The sequence below is a fragment of the Vigna unguiculata genome, chromosome 5 (genome assembly GCF_004118075.2).
Source record: "Vigna unguiculata cultivar IT97K-499-35 chromosome 5, ASM411807v1, whole genome shotgun sequence".
Taxonomy (NCBI): domain Eukaryota; kingdom Viridiplantae; phylum Streptophyta; class Magnoliopsida; order Fabales; family Fabaceae; genus Vigna; species Vigna unguiculata.
Window position 1 is genome coordinate 9,252,509 of NC_040283.1, and position 14,434 is coordinate 9,266,942.

General features: G+C 32.6%; 2 protein-coding genes and 1 pseudogene across 5 annotated transcripts; 2 read left to right on the forward strand and 1 right to left on the reverse strand.

Annotated features, from left to right (window-relative positions):
• The first annotated feature begins 1,568 nt into the window (after positions 1 to 1,568).
• Positions 1,569 to 4,971, forward strand: LOC114183011 (annotated as a pseudogene).
• A 1,480-nt stretch (positions 4,972 to 6,451) lies between these two features.
• On the forward strand, positions 6,452 to 10,112 carry LOC114183015 (proteasome subunit alpha type-4-like). 2 transcript variants are annotated; one of them, XM_028069846.1, is made up of 3 exons: positions 6,457 to 6,579; positions 8,254 to 8,299; positions 9,151 to 10,112. In XM_028069846.1, the coding sequence occupies exon 3, from the start codon at positions 9,157 to 9,159 to the stop codon at positions 9,907 to 9,909; it is 753 nt and encodes a 250-aa protein (XP_027925647.1). In that variant the 5' UTR covers positions 6,457 to 6,579; positions 8,254 to 8,299; positions 9,151 to 9,156; the 3' UTR covers positions 9,910 to 10,112. The 2 variants fall into 2 exon arrangements, with proteins under 2 accessions (XP_027925646.1, XP_027925647.1); XM_028069845.1 differs by lacking the exon at positions 8,254 to 8,299 and having other exon boundaries at positions 6,452 to 6,579.
• A 481-nt stretch (positions 10,113 to 10,593) lies between these two features.
• Positions 10,594 to 12,800, reverse strand: LOC114183014 (protein trichome birefringence-like 34). 3 transcript variants are annotated; one of them, XM_028069842.1, is made up of 5 exons: positions 12,383 to 12,732; positions 12,101 to 12,278; positions 11,821 to 12,017; positions 11,502 to 11,660; positions 10,596 to 11,069 (listed from the first exon to the last, which is right to left on the reverse strand). In XM_028069842.1, exons 1-5 carry the CDS (start codon positions 12,730 to 12,732, stop codon positions 10,721 to 10,723), a joined length of 1,233 nt encoding a protein of 410 aa, XP_027925643.1. In that variant the 3' UTR covers positions 10,596 to 10,720. The 3 variants fall into 3 exon arrangements, with proteins under 3 accessions (XP_027925644.1, XP_027925643.1, XP_027925645.1); XM_028069844.1 differs by having other exon boundaries at positions 10,721 to 11,069; positions 12,101 to 12,264; positions 12,383 to 12,705; XM_028069843.1 differs by lacking the exon at positions 11,502 to 11,660 and having other exon boundaries at positions 10,594 to 11,069; positions 12,383 to 12,800.
• Positions 12,801 to 14,434: the final 1,634 nt, after the last annotated feature.

The following is a 14,434-nucleotide window of genomic DNA, read 5'->3' on the forward strand; positions in this document are numbered from 1 at the left end:
TTTTGAAATGATAACGGTTATTGAGATACGTGATGAAATACACTATGATCAACCGATGTCCAACCAAGCCAATTGTTGTTGGTTTTTTTTTTTTTTCATCTTGTTTCACTCTACATCTTTAGCAGGATTGAGATTCTTACGTTCATATTCTATAAGATCAGACCAAATTTTCTTGGCGTGTATTTTTTTCAACCAAGCCAATTTTCTTACGTTCATTTTCTTGTTCACACTATAGTATGGTTGTCCTCTTAGCGTGTATAAAACTTTTGTTGAATTGTGTTTTTCCTTATTCCAAGCTGGTTCATAAGTTTTCAATCTCATCACAGTCCATTGGAAAAAAATGTAAATAATCGTGGGCCAGAGTGATGGAAAGTTAAGTTTCCAAACCAATACCAAAATTTCCTACCAATGACAAGTTTGCTGTAAATTTGAAGAGAAATACCAAACTTTCACAATATGAATTCTATCACATCATTCCAATACTATCTTATTGTAGACTTTTATGTTGCAGTGTGCTATACGGTTTCATTGATGTTTCTAGAGTCTCTCCTTGAGTCAACAGTGATCATGAATCGCAATTTCTGCAACAACTATAAGGTTTTTAGAGTGTCTGCAACCACAAGACAACCCCAATTGTGTCTGCATATATACTGCACTTTCCCACAGGTTCTCACAATATCAAGAAGTGTAATGAAACGGCAGTACAACACAAACTTCAAAGTGACTAATGTAGGTTGGTCATGTATGTTTCATTCCCAACTGAAGTATGAAATTATATATCCAGGATTAGTTGTCAACTTGAACATTTTAGTCGTGAATTAGTACTCTAAATGTTATGTTTAGAGCATTTGATTTTGCATTTTATATACTTGTTTGATTACTACAAGTTTTATTCACTGTTGCTTATAGAATTTGTATAAAATCATTTGAATCAATCAAGTCAAACAAAATATGTACTTCAATTTTTAAATTAGATGATCATTCATATATATATATATATATATATATAAAGTAGAGGTGTTTTAAAGTAATCAAAGATACAATAGTTTTTCAATTTCGTAGTTATCATGATTCATGAATCAGAATAGGGTGGAGAAGAAATAATCAAGGTGAAATCAATATCGTTCTGTTGATTATAGTTTTTGAGGTGTTTCAATTATTGTGATAAAGTAGTATGCAACCGACACAACCAGATATCTAAAAAATGCTACTGTTCATTTTTTGATGCAGTTAATTTCTTAAACTTTATAAATGAATAAATATAGTTCTTCTGACCTAACTCTGTAAAATTTTTTTAATGTATTAAACGATATTTCATATTGACATTTGAGCTATTTACAACAGGTTATAACTCAAATGACATTGAATTTTTTGGCTTAAAAAGACTATTTCTATTATTTTTTAAATTTTGGGATCAAAATGTACCAAAGTTTAGAACAAGAATAGATTACAATTTTGTATCAAAGTTAGGAACTAAAAATATATTTAACCATAATGTTTTTAACTTAGACATGCATAAAGTCTTTGACATAACTAGTTCAGCTTGCATGATGTCTTGCAGGGAAAATTATAGCTAGAAGTTCTGCTGGTGTTGGAGTGTTGAAACAAACATTATTCAAATAAGGTAGTATAGTATGCGTAAACTGTGGTTATTTACAAATCACAATCATAACTATATCATGAGTTGGACTCTAATTTCCATAACTCTGGTTTTCAGTTGCTTCCTTTAATGATGTCAAGTGTTGCTTGGTCCATATGCATTGTCTGGTTTCTTCTCTGCTGTTCAAACTTTTGGTCTCAAAATATAATAACTACCTTTGCATTTGGAAATGAGACCGATCAATCTGCACTGCTCAAATTCAAAGAATCAATATCTCTAGACCCTAATGAAGTGTTCAACTCTTGGAATAGTTCAAGCCACTTTTGCAACTGGTACGGAGTCACATGCAGTACACGGCACCAAAGAGTTAGAGAGCTAAATCTATCAGGATGTCACTTGCATGGTTTCATATCACCACACATTGGTAACCTTTCGTTTCTGAGAATCCTCTTCCTCCAGGACAATCACTTCTATGGTGAAGTTCCACAAGAATTAGGGCGTTTGTTCAGATTACGTGTACTATATTTCACCAATAACACCTTAGTGGGAGAGTTTCCCATCAACTTGGCAAATTGTTCTAAATTGAGATATCTGAGTTTAGATAGAAATTTTTTCACTGGTGAAATACCAAGGAAGATTGAATCCTTTGGCAATCTTAAAAAGTTTAGTATTAAGGAGAATAATCTAACTGGACAAATCCCACCTTCCATTGGAAATTTATCTTCCCTCACTCAACTTTCGTTGAGTTCAAATACATTGGAGGGGTGCATTCCAAAAGAAATAGGCCTTTTGAAAAATTTGATAATATTGCGCTTGCCAAATAATAAACTATCTCACAGCATTCCACTTTCCTTGTACAATTTGTCCTCTCTCCATGTCTTCTCACTCACAAACAATCAATTTAATGGCTCTTTTCCAGACAGCATGTTCCTCACCCTACTTTGTTGTGAGTGGGAATCAATTCTCAGGTTCAATCCCAGCTTCCATCACTAATGCATCAGGGATGCAAATATTGGATATTGGTGACAACCAATTGGTAGGACAAGTTCCAAGTCTAGGGAAGTGGAAGAATATTTCAACTCTGCAGCTAAGTATAAATAATCTGGGTAGCAATTCATCTAATGACTTGCAATTTTTGAAATCTTTGATGAATTGTAGCCAGCTAGATATATTAGATATAGGGCAAAACAATTTTGGAGGGACTTTTTCTAGGTATGTGAGCAATTTTACCACCCATCTCAGCCAACTATTTGCTGGTGGTAATAACATTTTTGGAGAAATTCCTATGGAATTAGGAAATCTTGTAAACTTAATTACCTTGGCTTTGAAGAAAAATAGCCTAACTGGCATCATTCCAAGTACTTTTGGTAAGCTTCAAAAGATGCAATTATTAAGTTTGGGAGAAAACAAATTGTTTGGAGAGATTCCTCCTTCCATAGGCAATCTGAGTCAGTTGTATTACCTAGAACTGTCATCTAATATGTTTGTTGGAAATATTCCTTCAACCATTGGAAATTGCCAACAGTTGCAATTTCTACATCTTTCAAACAATAGCATCACTGGAACCATACCATCACAATTGTTTGGAATTCCAACTTTATCTACTGCACTGGACCTATCATATAACTCCTTAAGTGGCAGTCTACCAGCAGAAGTGGGCATGCTAAAAAATATTGACTTCATGGATGTGTCTGAAAATTATATCTCTGGTCTCATTCCTGAAACAATTGGAGAATGCATAACCTTGGAGTACCTTCATTTAGAGGGTAACTCCTTCCATGGAACCATGCCTCCTTCATTGGCTTCCTTAAAAGGTCTTAGAGAGGTAGACCTTTCTAGAAACAACTTGTCTGGATCAATTCCAGAAACACTTCAAAACCTTTCCTTTCTGGAATACTTCAATGCTTCTTTCAACATGTTGGAGGGTAAGGTGCCAACAAATGGTGTCTTTCAAAATGCCAGTTCAATTTCAGTGGCTGGCAATTGCAAGCTTTGTGGTGGGATATCTGAACTAAAGCTTTCACCTTGCCCTTTAGAAGCTAAGAAAAGAAGAACGCACCATAATCTCAAGTTAGTACTGGCCATATCCTGTGTGGTTTTCTTTCTTTCTACACTATCATGTATCCTTGGTATGTATTTGATAAGGAAAAGACACAAAAAGTCATCATCTACCAATTCAACAATTGATCAACTTCGTCAGGTATCATACCAGAACCTACTCCATGCAACTGATGGGTTCTCATCTTGGAACTTGATAGGAATAGGAACTCATGGGTCTGTATATAAAGGAATTCTTGATCCGATGGAAGGATTTGTTGCTATAAAGGTTCTGAACCTCCAAGAGAAAGGGGCTAAGAAAAGTTTTATGGTTGAATGTATAGCATTAAGAAATGTTCGGCATAGGAACCTGGTGAAGGTTGTCACATGTTGCTCTAGTGTGGATTACAATGGAAATGATTTTAAAGCTTTAGTGTTTGAGTATATGCCAAACAGAAGCTTAGAGGAATGGTTGCATCCACAAAATGGAAGAGAAGAGCAAACAAGAACTTTGAACCTTGAGACAAGATTAGAAATTGTGGTTGGTGTTGCTTATGCACTACACTATCTTCACCATGAGTGTGAGGAACCTATAATTCACTGTGATTTAAAGCCAAGTAATATTCTTCTTGATGATGACATGGTTGCTCATGTTAGTGATTTTGGCTTGGCAAGACTTGTCACAACAATCAATAACTTTCACAACCTTAGTACAAGTGGAATAAAAGGGACTATAGGTTATTCTCCCCCAGGTATGTTTTCATCTTATATTATATATTTCTTTTTAGATTAACTCTATGAAAATGGTTCTGAAAATACTGATGGTTTCTCAAATATTTCAGAGTATGGAGCAAGTTTTCAGGTGTCAACACAAGGTGACATGTACAGTTTTGGCATTCTAATTCTGGAGATGTTAACAGGGAGACGACCGACAGAAGAAATGTTCAAAGACGGACACAACCTCCATAACTATGCTAAAATTTCATTTCCAAATAACTTGTTGGAGATTGTTGATGCAACTCTTGTTTCAGTGGAAACTGAATCTCCTACAATTACAGTATCAGAACAGCACAACATATCTGAGATTGCAGATAATTTGCATCTTAATACCAAAAAGTGTTTGTTTTCATTGTTTAAGATTGGTCTAGCTTGCTCAGTGGAGTCACCAGGAGAAAGGATGGATATGATGGAAGTCACCAGGGAGCTAAATGTGATAAGAAATGCTTTTTATGGTAGATGAATCAGAGGTAATTATAGAGATAAGAAGTGTTTGATGCTAATTGTAAATGCCATCAGGGTGAAAACTATACTGATAAACCTGATGTGTATTTAATAAGTGCAGTCTTTAATATATATATATATATATATATATTGAGTTTATTTTGTTAAGTTGAATTATTTTACAAGTCTTACAAGCATGGATTTAATTTTCGACTTGGTGAATCAACTATGTTTTCATTTCAAGTGATATATATATATATATATATATATATATATATATATATATATATATATATATATATATATATATATATATATATATATATATATATATATATATATATATATATAGGTTGCATAGCAGTTGATAGAATCGTAAAGCTAAAAGATTTTTCAGACAATTTGGATTTCGTTTTTCTTGTTGTTATTAATAGTTTTTAAATTTAAATATTGAAATTTAACACATTTTTACATGATTTTTCATTTTAAACCTCAATACCTTAGTATGCAAAAATTTATTATACCTTAGTATGCAAAAATTCTTCCTCTTTCTTTAACATTACACCTTTTATTTAAATTACTATTCCTTTAAGCTTTTTATATTATTTTTAATAAATTTGGTTATTTCTGCATTCAACTATCTTTACAATAGATTTGAGGAAGCTATTACTCATAGTGATTCAAAGATAAACAATATTCTTGTTCATGATGACATGGTTGTTCTTAGCATTTATGAATTCTAAAAACTTTTTTTAATAATTAATCAATATAAACTTTACAATATAACCAAATTCCTTGGAATGAGAAGAATGTTTATTTGTGTTTAATGATGAATTATTCTTCTTTTGATGTCATTAACATGCTAATTAAGTAATTAGATATTTAAAGATTAAATCTATTTTAGTTTATCGAATATAAAGTAAACTTGTGTTTATTCCTAAATTTAACACTAATCCTTATTTGAGAAAAGAAAATGTTAATAGTGCTTTGTATTTCAAATGGAGTAAAATATTTTACTTTGGAAACACATTATAACTTACTAGTGAAATATTTTTTTATGATAAAAGAAATAATAAAATATAATTAAATCTATAATTTTATAGTTTTATTATAAATATTTATTCTATTTTAAGAGAATGGTTAAGTTAAAAAAAATGATCAAATTAAAAAAAAATAGATAAACTTTTAAAAACTTACTTAAAAGGTAAGATTGATTTTAATAAGATATTATTTAATGAGTAAAATAAGAAATAAAATGTAAACACCAAAAATATGATTTCTTTTTTATTTAATGGTATAGATGTATGATAAATTATTTAATCTTATTTTTCTATTATAAAAATTAATTGCGTGATAAGTTTAATTTAAAAGGCAGAGTCTACATTTTTCAAAATAAGATAATTATAAGCATTTATTTGAATGAAATTTAACAAAAGAAGCCCATTATGAATTTAATATATTTTTTTCTATTTTCTAATATGTTTCTTTAATTTAAATTCTAAATATAATTTATATATTTAAAAATATTTAATTATTATTATTATAATATACAAAATAATTATCTATAAAATTATTGATTTTTGATTCCGCTCCTTCTCTTTTCAGCTTCAGCAACACTCACTGCGCTAACACCTTCTCTCTCCTCTCCCTCTCTCTCCTCTCTCTCTCTCTCTCTCTCTCTCTCTCTTCTCCTATCGTCGTCTTCCCTTTCACCATTTCTGGTAATTTTTTTTTTTTTTTTGTATTTGCTTATCTTTCTTCTATATCCTGCAATTTTCATCTCTCTGCATTCTGTCTAAAATGTAGTTAAAGTTTATTAATTTTTATTTTTTAATTTTTGATTGTGATACTGTTCTTGTGGTTTCTGAATCGTATTTCCCTATACCAATAATCGGGAGTTTAAAAATTTCGTCTTCTAAAACGTTGGCAAAAGTTATAGTAGATTCTTAGCATTCTGGAAAATCTGTGCGCTTCGAAATAAAATTGCGATTCGGTAGATGAAATCATATTTGCACTTTTTTAGGGATCTCTGCTAAGAGTTGGATACTTGATTTATCGAATATGGATGATGATTTATTCATTAGGAAATCCTCAATTTTGTCCCACCAAGATGGCAAAAACCCTATTCTGGTTCCTGAGATTCCACTAGTTTGAGCCATGTTGGTCTTTCTCAGGAACTAATTTGTTTAGTGTATGAGGGTTATTATGGTTAGACATATGTGGCTCTTTAGATTAGTGTGAACTTCTTACATTTTCTGGGACTAATATTTCTGCCCCAATTTTTTTTGGGCAATTTTAGAGATTGGATCTGTTTGTTTTTGAAGTTTGATGGAATTGATGTTAGTACCCAGTTTCTAAGTATGAGACCTGAGTTTATTGCGTGATTGATTTTGTGGAAGGGAGATTTGTGTTTGCTGCCCTTTATCTACTGTCTGGGCTGTAAAATCTTTAAAGTGATTTCTGTATTGACTATTAGCTCTACGTTTCTGGATTGCTGACATTTTCTGAGTTTCTAGGTTAGTAGTCATGCATTACTTCCACATGTCCTCTGAGGTTTCTCTCATTTTTCTTAGCATGTATTTGTGTAATTCATGTTATTTTCAAAATGTAATTTGCTTACCTTTTAAATAGAAGAGTTAAAGCCCCAACCATTGATTGATGCTTCAGAATGTCACAATTGTTTGTTTGGAGCTATTGATATGTGAGAGATTATCTTTCCTGTGAATTTATGTTCATCTTTCAATCTCTTCTGGTAGTGGGGATATTTATATGGTCTATTACTTGAAATTTGAGAATCTGGTTTTAGTAAAATTACATGATCTTGCTTCCTATGAGGAGATTGATGTTTCTCTCTAGTTTGAAAAACATTTGAATATTCATCAATGACCATCTAAATCCACTCTGAAATCCATTCCAGAATGTACCCCTGTCCCCTCCCTTTTCTTGCAAAACCCTTCTAACTGTTTTTTAATGAAGTAGCAGTCTTGACCAATTCCGGTTCACCTTTCGACAACTTCGTTTCTTCATTAATTTTTAATTTGAAGGTTGTTAGAGAGTATCAAAATTTGCATTGATCTCTCCCAAACTTTCAAGCCACTCCAAAACCGTGGAACAACATCAGCTCTGCCCAAACTAAATAAGAAATTTTTTTGTTGTATCGTCAACTTTTGTAACTCTGGTAACAACCCTTTACACTTGCCTCAACACAATTTTATGGCTGTCACCAACCTCAAATGAATATGGATTTTTATTCACTACTGGTAACTGGAGTTTTGTCACCAATTCCGTAGAAGTAAAGCTGTGACACAATCACATAATACCACCACCTTGTGACCCAACACATGCCCCCACCCTGTCAAATAACTGAGAGTTGTTAACCCCATTATGTTGTGCAGGTATGATTGAGTTATCTATTGCTGCTCTTCAGTAATTACAGCCTCTGTATGTGAACCTTCCTCCTACTCCTTTTCCTTCTAACATCACCGTGACATCGAGTTGCTTGTTCTCAAACATGAGTTAAATTATATTTTTCATCAAAACAAAACACTATCAGTTTTTAATCTTCTCTTGCAGTTGCAAATGTGTTAATCTTTTAAAATTTTCTCCAATAAACCTTTGTAACGGGCCACACCCTATCATCACGTCTCCAGAACAGTACTTGGCTTTATATGTGAACCTAAGTATGGTCTTTATGTTGTTATATCTGCTTTCAGTTTTCTTAATTTTCTATGGAAGCTTGATATTCTCTGATCACAAATTGCAGACTTATATCTTATACTTTCTTGGGGTTGCAAATAGCTTTAATTAATAAGATTACTGTAGGTAGGAATGTTGCTGAGTCCATGATTACTAGTTTTGTACTTTGTTTTGTTGGCCGTTTGTACTCCCTTCCTATGTAGATAATAGACCCAAATGTGTATCTCAGAAAGTGGAGTTTAACTGTGACACAAGCTCATAAAACTGGTATACTATAGTTTTCTCAAGTTGTTATTTTGATACTACTTAGTTTGTTATATTGAGCTTGCAATCTGTGTAGAGATAAGTATTAACAAAATTAATCCATGGAAGAATTTAAAAAATAAACCATTGACAAAAAAGAAATGCATGATGAAAGAGGTATTATTTGAAGTGGTCATTTAATCTATTCATGATAAGGTATTAACATAACAATGACTGAAATGGTTATCTTTTTGTTCAATAGGAGTGCCTTTTCTCATTTATTTTCATTTACCAAAGCTATACTTTATTCATTTCTCTGCTCTCATTTTCTTTGTTCTGAACTAAAAATTCAGATCAATATGTCTCGAAGATATGATAGTCGTACAACAATCTTCTCCCCGGAAGGACGACTTTACCAGGTAGAGTATGCAATGGAGGCAATTGGGAATGCTGGTACAGCAATAGGAATATTGTCAAAAGATGGGGTTGTTCTGGTTGGCGAAAAGAAAGTCACATCCAAGCTGCTGCAAACCTCAACTTCCACTGAGAAAATGTACAAGATTGATGATCACGTTGCATGTGCCGTTGCTGGAATTATGTCTGATGCCAACATCCTAATCAATACTGCTAGGGTCCAGGCACAACGTTATGCATACGCTTACCAAGAGCCGATGCCTGTTGAGCAGCTGGTTCAATCTCTCTGTGATACCAAGCAAGGTTACACACAATTCGGTGGTCTTCGACCATTTGGAGTATCATTCCTCTTTGCAGGTTGGGACAAGAATTTTGGCTTTCAGCTTTACACTAGTGATCCCAGTGGAAATTATGGTGGTTGGAAAGCTGCAGCTATTGGTGCCAACAACCAGGCTGCCCAGTCAATTCTGAAACAGGACTACAAGGATGATATCACAAGGGAAGAAGCAGTTCAACTTGCACTGAAGGTACTGAGTAAAACTATGGACAGCACAAGTCTTACCTCTGAAAAGCTTGAACTTGCAGAGGTTTTACTCTCACCCTCTGGAAAAGTCAAGTATCAAGTTTGCTCCCCTGAAAACCTAACTAAGCTGTTGGTGAAGTTTGGGGTGACCCAACCAGCAACAGAAACTGCTTAGGTTGTTTCATATCATATGCTATGTCAAACAGTGCATTTGGAACGTTCTTCCTTTCAGAATAGACTTCGGAAAGTGTCCCAAATTTATTTCAAAGTTCAAACTTTAAGCATTGTGTTTCTTAGTAATGCTAATTGCTTTTTAGGTCGTATTTATTTTTATTTTTGGACTTGATCTATGATATTTGCAACCCTACCTTTCTCTTACCATCTGTCCGTTCTCCTTTCTTGTTCGTAATTAGAGTTAGAGGTGGTAGAAACAACGCATCAACACGAGTTTGACTCTTATTTATTTTGCCTCTTCAACTAACCAACCGCACTTTGTTCTTATTATTGTTAAGATATACAAATGTTTTATAGATTTAGTTAATCATTTTCTTATCAGGTTTGTTTTTTTTGAGTTAGTATTCAGTTATTTCATTTTAATGGTTCTATCATTCAATTATTTGTTGATCCTATTACAAGTTTTTTTCAACCGTAGCGAATGATTAGATGACAATTAAAAAAAATCTACACAATACTGAGTTAAAATTAAGTAGATGATTTTTGTAATTAGTCTTTTGGTGTGGCATGCTAGAGAAGAGGATTTGACGAGAAGGATAAAGATTATGATCTTGTTTAATAGAAACTACAAAAATGAAAATTGCAGTTTTTCATGTGTATAATCCTCAATATTGTATATAATGGTATAAGTTTGGTTTATTTTCGCGTCATCAATAATTGTGCACAAAATTTGATTTTTATTAATCCAACAATTACCATAACTTTAAGTTCACTAAATTTTCTACACATACGTGTTATCCTGTAGCTTTATGTTATTGATGGAAAATATAGGCATAAAGGAGTTCATTCCACACATCAGGAACTCCAGGGAGGCACCAATGTATGCAATCTGCATAACTTTTTGGGTTTGCAATTTGCTCTTTGGTTAGAGGATACCACTGCTTCCTGTAGATAGATGGGTGTCCTTCTTTCCTGTATTCTGAGAGCTGTGTGATGTTAAGCATTTCAACATTCAAACCTCTTGCTTTCAAATCATCAACCACATTCTCCACCACATGCATCATTTTAAGATCAGAATCCTGCCCCCAATACCCCTCTTCTGTAATCATATCTGTTTCGTTGTAACAATTGTTACCATTAGCTTCTCCCCATTCCTCAGCCCTGCATTTTTTTTTTTCAATTGCAAATGTAATTTACAGTTATGCACTGCATTGTATGGATATCTGGTAAAACTTAATGCCAGTGTTCAAAGAAAGGATTTCTTTTTTTCATAATTTTAAAGGTGATTTTACAACTTCAGTTTTTTTTTTAGGATTATTAATAAGAAGTTTCTTACTGTTAAGTGGAGGATATCCCCACATATGTTTGTTACTTGAAGCTCATCCTTTGAAGATGTATGAATGATAGTTAAACTTTTGGAGTATATAGAAGTCAAATTTTAAAGATGAAGTTGAGATTTTTCCAATACTTAAAATAAAATAATTTAGGGTTTAATGATTTTTTATATCTCGAAAAAGTTAATGGCATAGTGATGCTAGCTTGATCATGAGTGGTTTTTACTTTGGCTCAAGAAATATTGTAACCTGAGGGTACCTTTTATGAATGGGTGACATGCTAACGAAAAACAACCGGGTCTTGTTACGATTCACATGCACTTCCAACCAATCAGACCAGGTCCTAAGGGCCATTTCATACACTCTCAACATTTTAACCTTTTTGTATATACCATCTGGGTCTCCAAATGACCCCCACCTGCTTGTAAATTTGTCACAATCAAAATGAATTTGCAAAGTTGGACGCATGCATGCATGATTTTGTGATGAATACAGTAAAATCATGTCATTTGGTGGTTGAAATTGAAGTTAGAGCTGTTGGTATGCAAGTTGATGGTTAGGTTAACTGCTGAACTTACAGAACATTCATGACTGGCCTTCTCCACCACAGATATGTGTTGAATACCAGAAAATCTGCATCAGTCCAATACTTCGCATGTTTTTCTATTGCCTTCACTCTCACTGTGCGTTCTACCACCCTATGGTTTACTGGGTCATCTGAGTTTGATTCTACAAGTAATGGGGACCAATAGTGCTCAATACTTGCATTGTATTCCTTCATTAAACATGTTAATGAAACATATATGTCAGCAACATAGACAGTATTATGTACAAGTCCTATGTTTAATGAGAACTTACTTTGGCCCTGAAAATGTTGAGTGAAGCATTAGCAGTGGAATGCATGGATTTGAGGGTTTTGGGAAGTATAGAGTCAACAAGACAAACCATGGAAACCCATTGGCCTCTGATGAGTGAATCCCCCACAAACACAAGTCTCTTGTTCCTTAGTCTTTCAAGCAATGCTGTGGCATTGAACCTTATTAACATAGAAACAACCACATTCCACAAACCTCAAAAACTATACCCAAACCTAAAGATTGTTTAAGAACATAAACACGTAATAATTATCTTAGAACAGACCTTGGAAGATCACAGTGGTGAGGTTGCCATCTCCAATTCTGGTAACTAAGGTCTTTCCTTCCAAACGTCTCACAAGCCACTTCTTCTGACATGAAGCTGCACTGCTTCTCTTTGTATAATGGATAAGATTCATTATCAAAAACCCACTTACCAGAGAACAAGTTACATTGTGATGTTGAAGAATCACTAGGAACACTTATTTCTCTAAACAAGTGTCCCCTATCCTTTCTAAGATAGATGGTAGTGGCAACTATAAGGGCGGCTAAGATGACCAGAGAAGAATAAAAGGTGTTTCTGATTCCCCATAAACTCCCTTCAACCACTATTTGGTGTGTCTTTGCCATTTTCATTTTGCATTATTGGTTCCTCAGTCTCCTTTTTGAAGCTTAGTGCCATCGGTTGGTGAGAGAGATTTGTATTTTTTCTTCGCTAGTCAACTTAATTATCCAAAGTAATAGGTAGAGTATGATGCACAAAGCACCTCTCGCTTCGATAACTCCACATTTCAAAATTTGATAATACAAAAGTTTCTGTCATGATATTCAATAATTTTACATGGTTTAAAAGTCGAAGTCAAAAATCATTTAAATACTCCTTTTAATTTATATTTTTCGAGACAACATAACCAAAGTTTAGACTCCCAATCGAACCATATTTTATATGTAGGGTGATTGACTCTAACGACGAGTGTCTCACGTCGATCCCAAAAGTGTGTGGTATAGAAAAAACACAGTATTAAATTATAAATTATAAATTTAACATAATTTATATTTTATTTATATAGTATATTTTAATCATAAACGTGTTGATAGACTTTTATATCTTTCATTTTCATATTTGATGGCACAAAAAAGTTGAGATAGTTTAGAATAAATTTCTCCTTTCGAATTTTATATGACGAACAGTCCAATTAATTACTCATGATATGTCATGTAACCACTACATATATATATATATATATATATATATATATATATATATATATATATATATATTTATAGAATTGGGTGAGAGCAGTTGGATGTTTTGTGTGGTGTATGAATTGTTAGGTAACGCATGCATCTCTTCTTCTGCTCTCTACATTTAATAAATCTTCTTTACCTTAAAAAAAAAAAACTATATATACTATACAACTTGTGGTTTCAATAATTACAATTTTAAAGTATTTCTCATACATACGTTTAATTAGATGCGTACGTAATAATCTACGATTACTTTTGTACTTGCATTACTTATAGTTGTCTGAGATAAAGAGTCTCTGAATTTATTTTACTTCAATATCTTTTAAATACTAAGACGTAAAGACATAAAAAGAAGGTAAAACAGAAAAATTCTGAAACTGGGTTGTCTACTTCATTACTTGCGTCATAAAAGAAACTATATATATCAATCAATAATAAAACGACAAAGCGACAATGACCTGTATGATAGGCCTTTTCTTCCTGCACCCCTTTTTTTCTTCGTGCATCCCCTTTTTATTCACCCTTTTTATGCTGTACCACGTCAAAGTTCCAATCTATCCCTTATTAAAATTATAATAAAAATCTCCACACTTCTTTAAAACATCTCCCAAAACATTAAATCTGAATAGTATAAAAAAACACATTCTAAATTAAATAGTTCAAAAGATATTTTTAGATCTAAAAATACATTGTGAAACACTTTTTTGGAAATATAAAAACGGTTCAGAGTAAATGTTTCTGTATATATATATAAAATATTCTAGAATGACAATTATAATAATACATTATAGAACAATAATTTCAAAATTAACAAAAAATTTTAGAAAATGATTTCAGAAGTTGTTTTCAGATCTAAAAGTATCTTTTGAAACGATCATTTTAAAATGTATAAAACATAAATCTTCCCGGACGGGTGAAACCAATGCACGTTTTTTCCCTTACCATTCACCACAAAAGGAGAAAATATATACTATTACTGAAAACATACGAGCTATGAGCGTGGGTTGACTTTTTGACTTTTATTATGATAATTAAAATAATAGTTATTATTATTATTATAATTATGAAATTAAATATAAATAATTTTTAT

Excerpts from the sequence above, each read along its gene's own strand:
- LOC114183015 (XM_028069845.1), top strand. The coding sequence starts at position 9,157 with ATGTCTCGAAGATATGATAGTCGTACAACAATCTTCTCCCCGGAAGGA.
- LOC114183014 (XM_028069842.1), bottom strand. The coding sequence starts at position 12,732 with ATGAAAATGGCAAAGACACACCAAATAGTGGTTGAAGGGAGTTTATGG. Across the intron at positions 12,279-12,382 it reads CACCACTGTGATCTTCCAAG|GTTCAATGCCACAGCATTGC; the intron begins GTCTGTTCTAAG and ends TATGTTAATAAG. Across the intron at positions 11,070-11,501 it reads ATGTCACCCATTCATAAAAG|GGCTGAGGAATGGGGAGAAG; the intron begins GTACCCTCAGGT and ends AAAAAAATGCAG.